Below are 19,571 nucleotides of genomic sequence, written 5' to 3'. Positions count from 1 at the left end.
AGTTTCTTTCTCTGTTATGAAATTCTTCCTCCTTTGAAAGCATAATATTTGCACTTCCACTCTTATTGGATTTTGGTTTTCCTGAAAGAAATAAAGTTTTTCTTGGATCCCATAATCTTTTTCCTTTTCGTCCTTATCTAGATGTGGATTGTGTTCTCTTTTCAAATACATTATTTTCTTGTAGTATTCATGGGAACCATGCTCTTATCTCTCTAGATAAATGAACTGGCATTTCAACAAAAAAAATAAATAAAAATTGGAGAAAATGTAACAACTGTGTAATGTATGAACCTCAGAGGGATCCAGGTGAGTATGTGGAGAAGGATTAAACTGGGAGATGGTGATTTGTGTTCGCATTGATCCCCTGCACCTGTGGGACAAGTAGCTCGACCCTTCAGAGTTGACACTGCTGACCCGATGTGGACCACCTCTTTGCACAAACAGTGTGCACACACTTAACTAATGCCTCAACCGGGACATCTCACCCAGGCATCTGTGCGTCTGTGATGAAGGGCCCCCGCTGTGTCATGATGGGGATATCAATACTAGGCGGTTTAAGCTTTTGACATGCCACCGACAGAGTGTGGAGAGAAAGCAGCAGGTGGAATGAGTCAGACACAAAATGGGCGACAGGCGGTGTGGATAGAGTAGTGGACAGAGGGATTATCTTAACCTTAATACTGCAATATTATTAACGTGACAATTTTCAATTGCTGCCACAGATTCTCTTTTAGATTTAGGTCTGAACTTTGATATGGCCATTCAGACACATAAATATGTTAAGATTCTCAGGCTGTACATTTATGGCTGTTTTCCAACTGAAAAAATAACCTCTTTCTAACTTTACCAATATCAAAATTTACATCTTGGATTGTCCTGCATTTAGCTCCATCCATCATCCCATCAACTCCAAACAACTTCTTTGAAGAAAAGTATGCTCTGGTCATGAAGCTCCTACCATGTTCTGTTTTTGCCTCATAAAGCATCTTAAATGTTGTCAAAAAGTTCAACTTGTTTCATCTGATCACAGGCCCTTATACCACATGTTTGCTCTGTCTTTCATTTGACTGTTGATGGAATTTCTTGTCTTCTGCCTTTCTATCACAAAAGCCAGATTTATTAGTAAGTGCATTACTAATACTGGTCCTGTAAACAGATTCTCCCATTAGAGCTGTGGATTTCTGCAGCTCCTCCAGAGTTGCCTGGTGCCTCTTGGGTGCTTCTCCACTTAATGGTGTCCTTACCCAGCCTGTCAGCTTAAGTCATAAACTTACTCTGGTAAGTTTATGGTTGAAACAGAATCTTCCCTTTTTATAAAACATTTTGAATACCCTTTCCCTTCCACCTCACATCACATTAATTTATGGGGGTTGCACAACCTTCTCCCTCCCTGATAAAATACAATGTGGTTGTAGGCTGAAACATGACAAAATGCAAAAGAGTTCAAGAAGTATTAATGCTTCTGCTAGGCACTGGATTTAACATTAACATATGATAGATAATTGAAATATTTCCCTATTTGAGCCATGTGGGGTACAACATGTGGTCCTCGTTATTGTTTAGTAATAATTGGACTCTCATTTATCAGGATTGATAGTAGTTTTATTTTACGAGCTGCTGCTGTACCCAGGCGAGGCATGTGTTGACCATGCGGTATGCCGTGCTGAGGCCGAGGACCCTGACAGCAAGCTCAGGACCGGGGATGAAATGAAGGAGACAGCTGGAGAAGGAGCACATTTTCAGAGATGGATGGACGCAAAGACTGAAAGCATTCTGCAACTGTGCTAACTTTAGACCACACATGTCGGTGAACCTGTCCACGGCGTGTCACCACATGCTTCCATATAACCCCCTTTGTGTATTTATGTGTGTGTGTTTTTCTAGGTGTGAGTATTTCTCTGTTTGCCAACACCAGCTATGGCCCACAGATAAACAGCACAAATCATTTCCTACTCTACAAATCCCATTTAGGGGCTTAAATTTCATTCGTATTGCTCCAATTTCCTGCTCTGTTTGACAAGTTCAAAAGTTCATGAACTCACAGTTGGAAATGTTAAAGGGAACGCAGCCTTGTGCCCAACAAGATGTGACCTAGAGACCTTGTTTCAGAGCCAAAGCCTTCTGTCTTGCTCCATGGGGGAGAGTACTAAAATAGGCCAATTAGTTTGAATGAAGATCTAATTTGGTTTGACAAAAATCAATCTGAATTTCATTATGAGAGATTGAGATGTATGTGTGCATGATCTCACGCAGAAGAATTTTACTTGATATATTTATTTATTGGGAGGGGAAATCGCATGTTAAGATTTTTTTCTAAACAAAATAGCTATGATTGTTCCCATATCATAGCTAGCCTTGTTTTTTGCAATCAGAAATATTTTTGAATGCAATTGGAAACTTTTTGTTCTTTTGAAGTTGTTACTTCTTCAAACTTTGGTTTACTTTGATACTGGTTAGCCAGCACATGCTTTAATCAGCGCAGTAACTAAAAAGTCCAAAACGATTGGAACTGTGAGAAACTATAGAGTTTTGAATAGGGGCTCTGATTGGTATTGCAATCATGGACAGTCAGGAGAATGGTAAAGAAAGTACAAAAATATTAAAGCACAATTCCAATCAGAGGTCAGAAAGGTCAGCATGTTCCATAACAAACATATATTTTAAAACTTTTGCTCAGAGTAAGCAAATACAAGTAGGCACTCTACTTAAAAAGCTATTAATTAATACATTTTTCTACTTAAAACTATCAAAAAATTATGTTTCAGTACTAGATACCTATATCAAATAGTCACCCTTGCTATGCAAAGACCTACATATGAATAAACATTGTGCCATACAGTAAGGTCACCCCCTACATTTGCAGTGTGCTTGTAGCACTTATCGCCTGCAGCCCAGAACAAAGGCATGCCAAATATCTTTCAGCTTGTTAAACAGAAAGAGTTTTTGCTTTGTCAAAATGGCTTTTTAAACAGGGCTGAATTGGGATCAAAGGCAAGGACAGCACTGACTGCTCCCACTATGGATTGTTTGATCCTGCAAGCCGTAAAAAAGAAGCAGCTTGCTGTTTTTCTGAGGAGAAAGTTCCAACATTCACAGAAAATAGACATGGACTGGTACTGGCACTTCTTATTTTACTCTCTTTAGTTTGTACCCTTTCCAAATAGTTAAAAACTCACTCTCACTGCTAGCATTTATAATTGTTATAGATTTATTATTTAGTACTGAAGTATTGCACATAAATCTATGGTGGAACTCAAAATAAACAGTGATTACGCAAATCCCCTTAGAAATCTACAAGTTACAAACAGTTTTCAAAAACGTCCTTCACTTTTTTTATTTTTCTTGAATAGATTCATTTACAAACAACTCAATTCACAGTCATGTGTACAGTGCTTTATATTAACATAAGTATGGTAAACTAAAAGATATGTAGACAGAGACCAAGGCCATCGAAAGATACGCTTTGAGAGCAGTGTAAGTATGTCAGCAAACCAGAGTTTACTTTTAAAGATTTATGTGCGTATTTCCATGCGCAGCCATATGTGTGTTTCTATATGTACTAAATTCTGTGCAAGCTCATGTCTTTATTACACAGTGACCTTTGTGGCCATATATATAACGCCAGCATGGCCCACTTTAAAAAACAGAGTCCAACTGCCCGACACACCACTTAACCCCCTGCATGGGACCTTGACAGCTTCTCAATGGGAGACTGACCCTGAAGGTCCTGGAACTGCTTTGTTCATGCTAAAACTACAAACACACACAACTTGCTGCATAAATGCAGACGTGGATGTGCATGCATGTGTCCACTGTGTAGCAGCTAAAGCACCTTGTAACCTTTAACCAGCCATGAGAGGCCCATGTGACAACTTTCTGCTGGCAAAAGTATTCTCTTGAAAGAAAAAGCTGCATCTGTGACTCGACAAACAAATAGAAAAACACTGAGATATGCTTGAATTGAGACAAGAATTGCAGAAGAAATACAAATATAAAAGGAGTTATTTAAATGGAAGCTGCATTGTCTTTAAATCCCAAGGTTGTGAGAGAACAAGACAGAGCAATCTGCAAAAAACTGATTGCTCTGTTTTATTCGTTTTAGTTTCTGATTTCCTTTTGGTGTGAAACATAGTGGATTGGGAAATGTTCTTAGTCTTTTGGAAACCCTAGAGGTAATGCTAAAACCTTAATTTTCTAGAACAGGGGTACCAAACTCCAGTACTCGATAACTGCTACCCTCAATCAGGTCATATTAATCATTCTAATATAAAATAATAAAAACAGTTCAAAATGTCTGCTCTAATTGCATTGGTCTTGGTTTTACATTTGCATTGTAACTGCTTTCTCAATCAGCAATGTGATGTCTCGTCTACTCCTACAATGGGCGATATGTGGTGGAGAATAGCTTGAAGGGTACAGAGTATACAGTTCTTGAAGGTAAAGTAGGGTAAGATCAGTGTTGCAAGGTGAAGGCTTTACAAAAACTGGAAACTTGACACATCTTATGTCATCCTTAACTTGTATCTGTCTGAAAATCTGCTGAAGTGGTCCTGATAATGTGATTTGGATCGTTGATGTATTTTTTTCTTTTCACTGATATGCTATTTGGCAACACTAGTAAGCCCTGCCCTGTAATTGTGAAGTTTTATTTGGTGTACTTGCCAATATAATATTTATCACAGAATAATTTTCTTTTTAAAAACTTTATTGTGCTGACAAAATTATCAAGATTACATTTTATGAGAGAAAACTTGCCTTCACATACCAATCAGCTGTTTGCACAAGCATATATAATTACAGCATTGCTCAGTAAAGATGAATAATGCACTTTTATTCTGACAACGCCTGAGGTCAAACAAGATCAAGGAACCATGGGAGGGTTCAAACATCTCTCTGTCTGTCTAGCAAATGTGCAACCCTTAATGTTGCACTTCACTCCACACTTGTGCCTAAAGACAGCATCTACTGTAAAATGAATGTTTCTTATATCCTCTGATTAAGTGAATTAAGTGAACCTAGAGAAAATGTTTGTAGTAAAAGTCCCAGGAAGCTTTCCTAAATAGTTTTAACTTAATGTGAAGAGTTCTCAGTTCCTAGCAAAACATGTACAAACATTATTTTCTCCAACTACTCTTTTAAGGCTAATTTGAAAATATCAAGGGGAATAGAGACAGAGATCAAGTAATGACCCTGGAACTAAAAGCATCCGGAAGAGGACAAAATACAAAGACGGGCTTTACAAATGAGGAGGCATCTAAATAAGAAGGATCTGTTGCCGTTTTAGATTCACATAAATGGATGAGAATGACGTTGCTGAACTAAAAGTGAGTTTCTAAGAACTTTTGGTCTTGTGCCTTTTTCATCTTTCTTCAGTGAGTGTATCCAGAGCCAAATCTATCATTAATCATGATGGGTGTTTGTTTGGCATGCATTTCGACAAAACACAAGTTTAAAAAAAGAATCAAGTTATTGTTCATAATAAAAATATTTCTTGGTTACTGTACTATAGATGGTAAGGCCATCAGTCATCAGGTTGTTTGTTGTTTTTCTTTATCATAAGCCTCAATTTCTGCCATAGGCAATAAATGGAGCCTCAATTTGTTCAAAGTGACAAAATAAGTGAAGATTCTTGTATTTCAAGATAATAAATTTTCTCTGATATGCATGCATATGAATTTTTTGTAAATTCATTTTCAACAGAGCGATATACTTAAAGTTCATATATCGCTCATCAATTTGTTGTTGATGTTGTTAGGACGTTAGGACCAGTGATGAAAATCATGGTGATTGAACTTTTAGACCTACTATTGACATAATTTCTAAATCCAACATGTTTAATTGCAGTCAGAGATTAAAATCTTAAAGGGCTTTCTCAGGATGAAATGCAAATCATCCTGCAAAGAAAATTGAGCAAATGTCATAGGAAGACAATGGCTAGGCTATTCTTCTTCACACAATGACAACTTCCAAAACAGGGTGGGATTTGACATTGCTAACAGTGCTTACTTGCTTACTAATCTAAAAAAAAAAAAGTTTGAACATTGTTCTTTTCCGATCAGCAGTCAATTTTTTGCTGCATTTCTACAATAAAGTGACGGTGAGATAAAAACATATTTTTTGACTTCCTATTGTTCCTTTGCAAAGTGCTGCTTAAGTACCTGTTTTTAAAGCTTCTGCATGCATCGAAGGCCTCCCACACTTTCTGCAGAAGCTCACATTTACAGTAGTGTGGAATATATCACTAAGGATTGAGAACTATGAAAAGAGGGCAGGGGTTTCAAGAATACACTGCTTTTATAACATCTTGTTACAGCTCCATGGCAACCCTCCGTGAAGGCCAGGATGTGTGTAGGGTATGTGCTCATTGATGTGTTTATGGTACAGATATTAAGTGAAAAGGACATTTTAGAGTAGGCTGCATGTCTATTTGATCTGTGCAGTGGGTTTGATAAAGCAAGAAAGACTCTAGACTTGCTCATCCTCTTATTTTGTTTCCTGCCTATTTACCTTAACAAAGGGGTGTTTTGTAAAATTGACTTTTTTAAACTTTACATCATGTTGTCATGTTATCCGCTCATCAAAAACATACCTGGAGAGTTGCTTTGATTATTTCATGGATTTTTGAGGAATCCTTGACTCTCTTGTGACAGCCATTCTGGGGTGTCTAAACACTTGCTCTCACAAAGTGCTCCCTATTTCTACAAAGCTCCTCCATGGACCTGCTGTCTCTGGTCGAGCTTCTGCCTCACAGATCATCCTTGTGCGTTTTCAGAATGTATCATATGAACTATTTCTCAGTCCAATGCTCCTAAGAGCCATTGTTAAGGGCATAGTGAGAAGTATTGCTGTGATGACATGCTGAAGGTGGAGTGTCGGAAAGAAAAGGAGCTTCTTAAACAAAAAGAGGCCCAATTTCATGGCACCATATTATGAAGTCAACTTTTTTTTCCCCATTCATGTTTAATATATAGAACCTTTTTAGAACTGATTGGGAATATCAGTGTATATTCTACTGAGCTACTGAAATCAGGCCATGGCCAATTCAACCACAGGGAGGAGGCAGAGGAGCTGGATCTTTTCACAGATTATCTGTCTTATACTAACAGGACATAGTAACAGTTTTAACAAATACGAACATATTTTTATGAAAAGTGCCTAATTTATCTGATTTATTCTTTTTATTATTTAGTATGTACTTTACATTTGAAAATGTTTTATATTTATGTGAAGTAATCACGGTGTGTATCACAATTGCTGAGGTTTTCTTTCGGTGCAGTCACTGCTTTTTTTTAAATTTCATTTTAGCTTTTGCACCAAGGACTTTATGCAACGTCGCTCACTGTTCAAAGAAGCAAACAACCTCAACCTGAGAATTGGGGTTTTTTTGTGCTTCCACACATGCAGCGCACCACATCAACTCTAATGACTGTATCGCAGTGGCAAGTTCAAGCAGCTCTGTGCTTTTTGTGTGTGTTTATCCAAGCTCCTGTAATCTGTTCAAAGTAAGATGGTCGACTTCCAATTCAGGTCTCGGACCAAGACTTCAGCTCTATCACGGGATATCACCCTCTTCTTTTTTTCCTTTCTCTTTTTCTTTCTCTCTCATTTTATCTCCCTATTCTCTCTCTCTTCCTCAGAAACATCAGGAGGACATGTTACACGACTCAGAGCTGTTTCATTGCTGCTGTTCTGTCCCAGCTGCCAAACCCCCCGTCACCATAAAACAATGAGTTGTGATTAATGGCCTTCCCATCTCACCACTCAGTGATACATGACTATTAATTGATGCTTGCTGCCTGTGTATGACCATGGAGAACTCACATGCTTCTAGAGGAAAGTGGACCTCCACTCAGGTCCCAGTAAACATGTCAAAGTGAACGGTATTTACAGAGGGATTGAAGCGGGTTTGGGGGCGGCCATGATTCAGAGGAATGGCCCCAGGGCCTGACAGGATGTTGGGTGTGTGTGTGTGTGTCATTTTTCTCCCGACTCCCTTAGTGATGAGGGAAACGCATAAAGAAATCCTTTTACACACAAATATACACCCCGTACACACATGCAGTGGTTCACACTCCCAGAGTGAGCGTACATCAGTGTTTGGCAGTCCAGCAAGTTCATGAGCTCAGAGGAAGTATCCGTCTGCCCTTTTTTTCCTCCCCCTCCTGTTTTGAACTTAAGTTTCAGCATGCCGAAGCTCACTACATCAAACACTTACATTTCTGCACTTCATTCAGCACCAAAAGCAGAACAAGAACTTGTCTGTCACTGATCTTAATTCAGTGTCTCCCTGGGGCAAAATGAGCATTGACAGACAGAAATGGTAGAAATGAATATTGTAAGATCACAGTCAATGGTGACGGTGATAGGATAGAGGGTGGAGGGGATGTTGAAAAGATGGAAAGGTTCTTGATAGATGGGAGAATGAAACAGATTTGAGAAAGAATTTTCCTCCCTACAGATACTATATTATGCCAGGGTGACCACCTGTTTTAAGCCTTGAGGTACACCATCCATAAAGCTACAACAGATGGACACAATAAAATGGACCGTGACCGGCAGATGTGGCCCTGTTTGTGCATTACACCAGACAAACCATATAAATGTGAAAATATGCCCTATATGCATCTTACATACAGGCTGTTAGATGCATGATACTCAATAGCCCTGATGTTACCGTGTCCTGTCCCCACACCCCTCCTGACGTTGTAAGCCTATCGGCCATTTAGCCAGTCAGGAATGTAGCTGTCAACTAATACAACGCAGTGACATTCTCACATGTTCCTCCCCTGTCTGATCTCTTTCCCCCAGTAGCTGTCTCTCTCAGTCGCCATGCTGTCCACATCAAAATTTATGTTGCATATCCAATTCTCATGGTTTTAGTTTCTCCCATAAATATATTTTGTTAATTTCCTAGAAAGTTTTCCAAAAAACATTTAAAACTTAACCTAGATAAAGGTTACGTTTTGGCTAGTAACTATTTTCTTGTAGCTATTTTGGATGTAAAATAAGCGTTACTTTTACTTGATTGCCATTTTTAATGAATTTACATGTTTTGAATAGTTAGAGAAAAGGGGCCTCTGTATCACACGTTATTCGTACACAATCGAAACAAGAAGTCTCAAATTACTTGTCATAAATATATCTGTTGTTTCATTTACTGCTTACTCCATTTCTTTGTGTATTCATCATTTTAAATAAGTGAGCTAACATTATTATTTTTAAGAAATTCAGGTATTATTAAGCTGTGACAAAATGACAAACCTAATTATTTGAGATGCAGAAGTCCTTTAAGCTCACCAATCGGTCAATTTTTTATATATATATATATATATATATATATATATATATATATATATATATATATATATATATATATAATCAGCTTCAAGCAATGGTTACAAGTCTAGTTTGATACATCAAATGCATCAAGACTAAGGACTCTTTCAGGGTCACAGCCTACGCATTAATGCATAAATGTAGGCAATACTTTAATTCCTTCTTTATCCATTAGATTAAAAAACTGCTATTTGACATTTGGCTTGAAAATAAGAATTTACTTTGCTAAAACATGTTTTTAACTTTTCTGAAACAAATTGTGGGAGGTTGTTAATGTTAAGCAAGCTAGGTGGAAAAACAAGTCTGATGTCAGACCTGCAAAACACAAGTTAACGTTTTTATGCTTAGATTTTTAGGTAAGTAAATTGTTTATTTAATTTTCAGAATTCATGCATGTCTCATCTACATTTCTTTCTGTTGATCCCACTAAAACTTACAGAAAACTCTAGAAAAAACTACTCTTTTGCTGATATTTTACAAATTTCATTTCTAAATGTACTATTCAAGATTGCCTCAATAGTTCTAAAGTACTTATTTACAAATGATTCACATTTTACTCCCGACCCCACTAGGGACAAGGGTGTTAGAAAATGGATGGATGGATGATTCACATTCTATAACATTTTTTGGCATCTAAACGTGTTAAGCGTCATTCAGTTCACTATTGTTTGTGACCACACTCCCTCTCCACCAGTGTAATTAACAAGCTATGCACATCACAGGAAAGTGGTTTTGTCCCTTTCCCTGGCATTTTCTGCTGAAACAGATAAAATATTTTCTACAGTCAAAAAATTTTGAAATCAACGGATGGTGGAAATGTAATTTCGCAATCAGGATGATTGCGGAGTGGAAGTTTTATGGCGCAGTTGTCAGTTCTTTTTTTTTTCACTTTCCTTCTCTTTTCACCAAGACATTCCTTTAGCTTCAGTAATCAAAAGATAAATATCTGTTAGGAAGGTTAAGTCCCTTTTTCACTAATGAAATCAGGAAAATAAAGATTGACAAAGAGCAACAGGTTCTCTCTTCTCTCCCTCTGCCTCTTTCCGTCTGTCAGTGCATTCTTTCTTCCAGCTCCCCCTCTTTTTCATCCTCAGACCCAGGCCAATCATCTGTAATTAGACAACTGTGCAAACTATATAGAGAAGTGTTTGCGATGTGTGTTTGTAGCATATGTGTTGAAAGGTCATGAAAAGACTTTTGCATGTGCATGCATGCAAAAGTTCAGTTGGAGTTCATCTCCCCTCGGCTAATCTTGTGTTCCCCTCTGGATCAAAATCAACAAATGAGTCTTTATTTTAGCTGCATGTACACTTGCATGGAAAACTGACTCAAAAACTGAGAGTGAAACAGTAGTTTTCCGCAATTAGGTTCCAATGATTTTCTAGTTTCAGGTTACTGAGATTTTATGTATCGGCCAGCAAAACAATGCCTGAGGATGCATGAATTTCAACAAGGGTGGCAAAATACTGTAGGCAGATTTTATTTGGGGTCATGAATTGAATTAAGAAGTGTATGAGAAAATGAAAAGAACGGAAAAGGGCAATGGCAAAAATATCACAGAAAACAGGAAAAACAGTCACATTCACAGAGATAATCTCCTTTTCTTAAGCACTCATGGCAAAGTTTGTAATGCAAATAGCTGTCAGCAGTGCTTAAGTGCTCATGTCTTGTTCTTGTCAAAATCTCTTAAGAGCATGGAGTTTTGTCATAGTGCATGCATCAGTTGTCCACTTTGAGTAAATATGATGTCATCAAACATTTGCTGCAACACAGAAAAATATATGGCTCAGCTTAAAAAAATCGAGAGATAATTGTTTACATGGACTTTTTAAAAGTGGTTCCAATTTGATTAGGCTAACATTTTAGTCTTTTTAAATCAAATTTGCTTTTTCAACATTAGAAAAATAATCTGACCATTCATATTTAGTTAGGATTCTAATTCCAAACCTGGTTGGATTTGCCTCCAAAAACGCCCAAATTTTCTATTGCAAAGAATCGACACGGTGCCAAAAAGATTCCATAAAAATTTTGGCATCACACAGTTTTTGTCAGATTTGTCAGAGAAATGGTATTCCATGTTGATAATCTCCCATCCCACCAAATCCCAGTGATCCTCTATTATATTGAGATCTGTTGACTGCAAAGGCCATGACATTGGAGCACAGTGAAATCATTGTCTTGTTCAAGAAAGCAGTTTGAGATAATTTGAGCTTTGTCACACAGTGGATTATCCTGCTTGAAGTAGCCAGATAGGAAAAAAAAAGTTCAGCAGCAATACTCAGGTGTCTTTAAACAATGATCAGCTGGTTTTAGAGATCCAAAATCTAAAAGTAAAATGTACCCCACACCATTAAACCACCGTCAACAGCAGCAGCCTAATTTGTTCATGCAAAGCTGGATGAAGCCATAGTTTTATATTATTTGTACCAAATTCTGACATACTGACTGTAAGTTAACATATATCCAAACTGTCTTGGTTCAGTTTCTGTTTGTACCTGACAGGAGTGGAATCCAATGTCTGCTGCTGTATCTCATCTGCTTCAATGTTGTTGAGCTGCACAATAAATACTGTTTAAAGCAGCGTAGACCAGGGCTGGTGGGTAGAAGCCTTATTCATTTTACTTACTCAGTGTTTTTGTATTTTGCTCTTTTCACTTACATTTTTTTGGATCCTGATCTATTTAAACAATCTAAGAATAATTGGAGGCAAATCAGCTTAAAGAGAAGTGAGACACCAAGAATAAGGTGTGAACAGCTCAAGCCCAGAAGCAGATAAGATAAGACATGTACACAAGTAAAAAGAAGCTGCAGCTCACAATTAACAGAAGAAGACTGTGACTCATGAGATTTGAGGTTTACATTTGCAATAATAATAAAGAAATGTGTTCTTCTGCAGATAAGTTTAGCTTATGAACTTCTATATTGAACCACGATCATTATCACAGTTTAGATATGCACTGAGTTGCTTTTTTTTTTTTTGCTTTGAAGCAATGGGATACCTACACTGAAAACCAAGCTACTCAAAAGCTTCAAGTTTTTAAGTTAGAAATAGCCTCCCTTCATATTGACTGACCTTTTAAGATACTTTATCAGCTCAACAATATATGTTCATGCATTAAACATATTTTTACATTTACCGCTTTTAAGCTTTTACTTGCCAACTCTCTGAATGTGTTTGTAGTGAAGTGTTTTTGCAAAATAAAAAGAATAGATAACACATCTTTTTATCCGATTAATGTATCAATGGTTGGTGTTACAAGGTGGTCTATATGTGAGTGACTTCATGGAGTGGTGGTATTTACAGTGATACTGTGCCTTGGCAATACATTGTGAAGTTCCTTATTCCTCGCATCCGTTGACTCTCACTTATTCAGCTGGTAAGAAGGCTGGAATTGCTCCCAGGCTTGGCCTGCCACAGAGCTCCCCCGTCTTTCTCTTTCACTCAGGTTATCTGTCTTTCCCCGTCCCCCTCGCTCTCTGTCTCCAGCCACTGATGCTCGGCTCAGAGAAGTAGCTGATGGGACCGCGTGTGAAGCGCGGAGGCCCCTGTGTGTGTTTGTCTCTGTGAGTGCGTGTGCCCCTGGTGCACGCACTGCAGTGTCACTGGGCTGTGTAATTGAAATGGAAATGAGCCAATCAGTGACTGCAGTGGTGTGCCACCTTTCGCTGCATTCACCCCACTGTTCCAGCTCTGCCAGACTCACTCTGTTTGTAACTCTGAGCAAGTTTATGTGTGGGAGCTGACAGTACTTAGCTCCTGAGTTTTCACCCAAAAAGCCCCGTAAAGTTAGCGGTGGTGTGAAAATTCCACCATTGGTTGATAGAAATGATGTCCCCCTCACTGACAAACACACACACTGCGTCCAGCTGATTTTTCCATCTTTGTGTTGTGACCTACAGCTTATTGGACCAGCTGTGGCATAACAAAAACATGTAATTATCACCATTTGACAATTAGCCTCTCATCCAAGTTCTGCCCCTAATTACCTATTTAACTGCTTGAGGGCGTTCGCTGTCAATCTCTGCTGCTACAGTTTCTCACAAGAATGCGAACAATTGCTGCCAGAAGTATGTAGTAAACTCCAGAGATCTGACTGTGGTTTGGGTGGAGTGTGTGCATGTGTGTGGCGTTAAGGGGGAGAGGATTGGGTAACTTCGCAAAAAACTCCACATGGATTTTTTTTTTCCTCTCCTTGAACGTACTTTAGCCCTGTCTCTAATTTGGAAAGCTCTTTTTTCCCTGGACTGAATCTCAGGCTTTTTTTCTTTTTTTACAATACTCAGAGGAGTTGCTTTTGAAATAAGTGAATACAAGAATAAATCAGACTGAACACTTTTATGGACTAAAGATGAAATTGGCCATCATGATAATTTGGGCCCTATGAAATTCACTTTTTTCCTCCTAAATTCCACATTTTTTGTTTTATATTTTTTTTGTTCACTTTTCATCCATTTTCATTGATCCCTGTCAGGATATACAGTATGCCAGTGGGACTTCATTCATTCAAGCCAGAAATTAATTCTTCTAATCTTTCAAACACTTGTTGAAGTCTCAGGGAGAGAAAAACTACACAACAACTAGTTAAACCTATTTAGCTGGCCATACTGTCTCATCTGGCAAAACAGTTTTTTGATCATAGCACTTTAGGATTTTAAACCTTGCATGTTCTGGAGATCATGTAGAAAATAAAAGATTGCTTTAGCTCAATAAAGAGTCAAGGCCAGTGAATGTATGTAAAAAGTCACTCCTGAGGCTTTATTTCACTGCAATCTTAACATAAACCTTTCTAAAAGTATATTTGAAAAGCTACATGCATCATGTCTGTTGAGTAACAGACCCCTGCCTGGTTATATCACCACATAGTGGGTCTGATTAAGCTTCTAAAATTCCCTTGTTATTTTCCTGGATCAAGTTTCTCAAGTTTCTGTATAATCTGAGTAAGTTATTTATAAACTTAAAAGCACATAAATTAGAACATTTATAAAATTGGATTCAGTTTATGAATTTAAGATTAAGATTACTAAACATAGGTCAAGTTTTAGTGGTTTGTATGTGCAGCACAGTGGCTGTTGTATGTTTGAGGAACTTGCCTGTTTTTGGGTGAAAAACTGTTTCTTCTCTCTGCTGAGAAAGCGGGGAGTGTTTGCACAACTGCAGCAGCCAATTAAATCTCAAATTGCTACAGATGAGACATCGGTTGCATCTAAAACTGCCACATTAGACCCACCATAACAAGATGTTTATGGGAACAATGAACAAAACAAATCCATAACATACAAGATTTTCTCTAAATTGACTTGACTGCTCACACTATCAGGCCAAGCACATGCAGATTTAGGGGGAATCTCCCAAAATGATGGATGTATGGTTGGATAAATCCTGCACACATATTCACAGAGAGCCTGGCAGTAGAATCAGCAGTATTGCTGTCTCCTCTTTGTGTCCTGCCTTGTCTTTTGGAACCAGATTCTTTCACTTCTCCCCACTTCATGTCACTTTCCCACTCTCACTCTCTTTCTTACTTTGTGCCATTAGCAGCTTTTGGTTGTCTCACTGTTGCTCCTTTGCCAATTTTTTTTATTTATTTTCCTGGCAGTTCATTCAACTGACAACACAAACCCGATACATGCTTGCGATACATAGGTGTCACTTTGTATGTGTGTTTGTGAGGCATGTTACAAATGCCTGTCCTGTCCCTTTTTATGAGCTCACTCACCCAAACATCCTCTGGCTCATTTGCAGTCAGGGCCACCAGCTACTATTCTGACTGCTGAGGCACACAGAGAAGGGCAGCTAAAACATCACACAAACACACACGCATGTATTCTCGCTGTAATGCTCATGCTGTCTCTCGCTCACACACACACACACACATGCACGCAAACAGTGTGTGCACTAACACAGAAGCTGGGCCAAGCGGATGGGAGGATGTGACCATCAAGTCGGTGACATTTTGAAGCAGTAAGAGAGATGCATGGCTCTTCCTGGACCTCCACAGACATGTTTTAAATGAAATGTTACAGATGAGTTCCTCACTGCCTCAGCTGTAAACACCCATACCCTGGTATTTACCCTACATGGGTAAACAGAAAGGGGGGGGGAGACAACTTTTTAACCTGGCTCATGCTCATATATACACAGATGTGCATTAATATACAGAGCAGGGCCTGAGGAACTCGCATGATGACAATAATGAGAGATGGCTTGGCTCAATTTGTAGATTGATTGTTGCATTAAACATTCCATTATACAAACATTCAGATGAAGTGACAAGTGAGCGCAGCCGGCCCATATTCTGCTCAAATTGCTATTTGATCTTCAGAACAAGTGAATTTGGGTCGTGCTGGATCTCTGCACTGGAACACGCTCCTGCCGATCTGCAGTCTGCATCCAGAGTGGTTTTACAGAACTTGATGTTTATTTAGAATGCCAAGACGACATTCTGTACACTCACCAACTACTTAATTAGGTAAAATTTATAAATCATCCAGTCATATGGCAGCAATTCAGAGCATTGGGGCTTCTAGATGTGGTGAAGACAACTGGCAGAGTGTCAGAATGAGGGAGAAAGGGTATTTATGTTGTTATGAATGTGCAAACCACATTCATGGTTGCTCATCCAATTCCTTGTTGACATCAGAATAGAATTGACTGACTATTTCAATGTGATAAAAAGGGAATATTTCCTCAAATAACTATTTGCTACAGCCAAGTTTGCAGGCTACTGTTTCTGGGTGCACCACATGTCAAACTTTGATACAGATAGACGACAGCAGAAGGAGACCACACAGGACTTCACTCCTGTAAGCTTAGAACATGAAACCTGAAGGTACATTTTAGGCTCAACAAAACTGAACAATTACAGATAGAAAGACATTGACGGGTACGATGAGTTCCCATGTCTGCTGCATGTTCAGGCAGCAGGTTCAGAGTCTGCCAAGAACCTTTCACCAAGGAAGGAATGACTTAGTTTGTAAATATAACACAATAGAATCAGAAATAAAATCTTGATATACAAATACTTTTCCAATCGCATATTTTTTTGGGGGATAAACTCCCATAGCATTTTTTAAGAGTAATTCATTAGTGTCAGAAGTTTGACATTTCACTGAAACAACAGAAAGCAAATAAGTAAAGTGAAAGATGAAGGAAATTATGACATTATAATGTATATGTTTTTCACCAGCATCTGAGGATGCTTGAAACATTTATTGAAAAAAATCTATAAATCTTTTCCCCCTCTGCTGTAATTTTCACTATCTTGTGAGGACTCATTAGCATTCCTTAGTTCTTTATAACCATAAATCTTGAAGCTCTAGATTTTTATAGGATAAAATTATTTATGTCTCTTGCTTGCTCTGCATGTAATTAGAGCACTTGCAGAGTTTCTTAAGAGTTTTTTGAACTTCTTGTAACCTTGTTGTCTTATAACATCGAAGGGTGGGTCTAAAATATTAAGTCATGTCCCCTGCATGGCTTTCAGTTAGCCACAGATAACAGATATATTTAGTATGTCCCTTGAGATCAGAATAGCACAGAAAAGCTAGTTGGTTTTTTTTTCAACAAATAAATTTGAGAAGTGAAACACATAGATTCATCACATATTGCTATGTCTCAATATTTATCAGTGTTTTTTATGATTAGCTATTGAAAATCCTCCAAATTCAGTTTTTCAACAAATAAGAATGTTGCTTGAGATTGATTAAAGTCAGATTTTTAATATAGAAATCTCAGCCTACTGAACAGTATGTCCATATACCGAACAGCATATGCACTTAGTATTTGCTCTCTAATACTTTGTTCCTTTTAGAAGAATTACTGCATTAATGGAGTGAAGCTGTGACCATTTCTGTGATTTTTGCTAATTTTCTACTGTATTTTTTCCTGCCACTAAACATTCCATTATCATGCTAGAATACAGCACTCTGTAAACCACCAGTTTAATTAGCCATTACCACAAGAATAAAAGTGAACAAAAATAGATGTAATATATTTATCATGGTGTTACTTAATCTTTATAGTATATGAACTTTTAATTTATTGCCATGAACCTGCATACTTGGCAACTATGTACATACAAGTCATAGTGTGTTTCAACATTACAGTCTGAGGAATTTCAGATGTGAAACATTTTTGCTCAGTGAAGCCCCTGACCAATAAATGAAAATCACTCTTTGATAAACAGGAATACGATCAACACTGAAACAGCTCTAATTCGGTCCACAGATGAGATGCCTGTTTGATGGGTGACGGAGAAGAAATAGTCTCTGTGTGTGTGCTGACGGTGACAGCGTGTGGCCTTTGATGAAACTCCCTGTACATATTGCAACCCTGTGACCCTGCACAGCCTGTTCTAGATCATTGCTGCTGTAAAGATGCTTCACTGCACAGCCCTCGGAGACAGCTTGGCTCCGTATTTTTCCTATCGTGACATTTACGGTCTTGTCGTCCTGCAATCCTGTATCCTTCTGACCAGGTCTATTTTACACTCACTTTTTTTCTGCAGTAGCATCCTCAAGTAAATGTTTTCATTTTCTTGAGAGATCTAAAAATCTGTTTACTTGCTAGGATATTTTCTCTGGGCCAGATCCTCATTTGCTATGATTTAGATGGAATGCGGTGGTATGTGTGAGTAAATACGTATTGGAGGACAAAGATTTATAGATAAACCAACTCATCTAAAGGTATTGGACCACGAGAATGAGTGTGCTTATAAATTTTTCAAGTACAAGGGGATATAAAAGGAGTTTGAGTTTATTCTGAATTCAAATGAAGTTTAAAAATGTTCAGGCAACTTTTAAAGCACATATGAACCCTTTCTGTTCTCCTTCTCATCCAGGTTCCACCGTGGTGATTATCACATCGACGTGTGCATAAATGACTACCTGGATGTCTACTGTCCTCATTATGAGGACTCCGTGCCTGAGGAGCGAACAGAGCGCTATGTTCTCTACATGGTGAACTACGATGGCTACAGCACATGCGACCACACCGCCAAGGGCTTCAAGCGCTGGGAGTGCAACAGGCCGCACTCCCCCAACGGGCCGCTAAAGTTTTCAGAGAAGTTCCAGCTCTTCACTCCCTTTTCTTTGGGCTTCGAGTTTCGACCAGGCAGAGAATATTATTACATCTGTGAGTACCTGCCATCCTTACATACAGAGCTTTGACAAAGGAAATATAACATTTTGTCACAAACTTCAATGTATAATTCATTTTTCATCTTTGGTAGAGAAACTCAAAGTAGAGCATTAATTTGAGTTTGAAGCACAAGAATACATGGTTATAATTTAGCAATAACAAATAATTAAAAAAAATGTGGTCTGAATTTGTTTTCAAGGCCCTTTTGAACAAACAGCATCATGAAAAAACAACATTTAAACCCTCACATACATTTATAGTAGTGAAGAATATGAAGTAACATAACGTAACTTGACCTGACTGTCAAAGTTGCACCACTCTTCCCAGACTTAAGGTTTCTCAAAGACAAACTATTCCTCAGCCCGACTTTCTGTGTGCTCAATGCAGAGCATTGAAAGTGGCATGGCAGCGATCCTAGCAAATACTTCAGCCAAGCTTTTCACACCATTCCTGTTTCTCACAGAAAACTCTTTTTCTTCCCTAAAATGGATGTGGAATTCATAGGGGAGTCCAAACTGAGACGGTTTGAAAGTTACAGCTCACTTTCTCCCAGCTGCACAAAACCACATCTCAAAAAGGAGGGCCCGTCCGTCTGTCTGTCTTCTGCATTCATCCTCTGCCTCCTGTTCTGTTTGTGGTATATGTTACGTCGTCTGCTTCTTTGACAGTGGAACTGAGCCAAACTGAGTTCATCTAAAGTTAAAACCCCTGGGAAATTAGGTTTTATCAAAGTCAGGGTAATAGAGTAGAATGGAATGGAGCTGACTACACCCACGGTTAGCCAGAGAAGCCACTGTCAGGTGATGTGTTTACTGCTGTTTCTTTACAATACATTGGTCTCAAGAATATCCTGATTATTGCAAAATAGATGTAATGCTTGATTTCAGAGCACACGTGTCAAACTCAAGGCCCACGGGTCAAATCCAGCCCACTAAAGTTATTTAAATAGAACTTTGAGAAGCAGTGAGAATACAGAGAAACTTTGATATTTTAACATTTTAATCAGTAGTTGTATTTATACATTCTACCACAACTGGCCCCTAGAGGACATTAATGATCTTTATGTAACCTCAATGAAAATTTTTTTCACACCCCT

The 19,571-nt window shown here is 38.3% G+C and overlaps 1 protein-coding gene across 2 annotated transcripts in view; it reads left to right on the top strand.

The window, feature by feature from the left end:
• efna5 (ephrin A5) overlaps window positions 1-19,571 on the top strand; it is a 120,319-nt gene that overhangs the window by 75,048 nt on the left and 25,700 nt on the right. For both annotated transcript variants that reach the window (XM_023343393.1, XM_005794913.2), the window contains exon 2: window positions 18,177-18,469. In XM_023343393.1, the coding sequence (XP_023199161.1) occupies window positions 18,177-18,469 (293 nt within the window). The remainder of the gene's footprint in view (window positions 1-18,176; window positions 18,470-19,571) is intronic.

The sequence above is a fragment of the Xiphophorus maculatus genome, chromosome 12 (assembly GCF_002775205.1).
Source record: "Xiphophorus maculatus strain JP 163 A chromosome 12, X_maculatus-5.0-male, whole genome shotgun sequence".
NCBI classification, from domain to species: Eukaryota; Metazoa; Chordata; class Actinopteri; order Cyprinodontiformes; family Poeciliidae; genus Xiphophorus; species Xiphophorus maculatus.
Note: the sequence above shows the minus strand (reverse complement) of the source record. Positions and strands in the feature narration are given on the sequence as shown.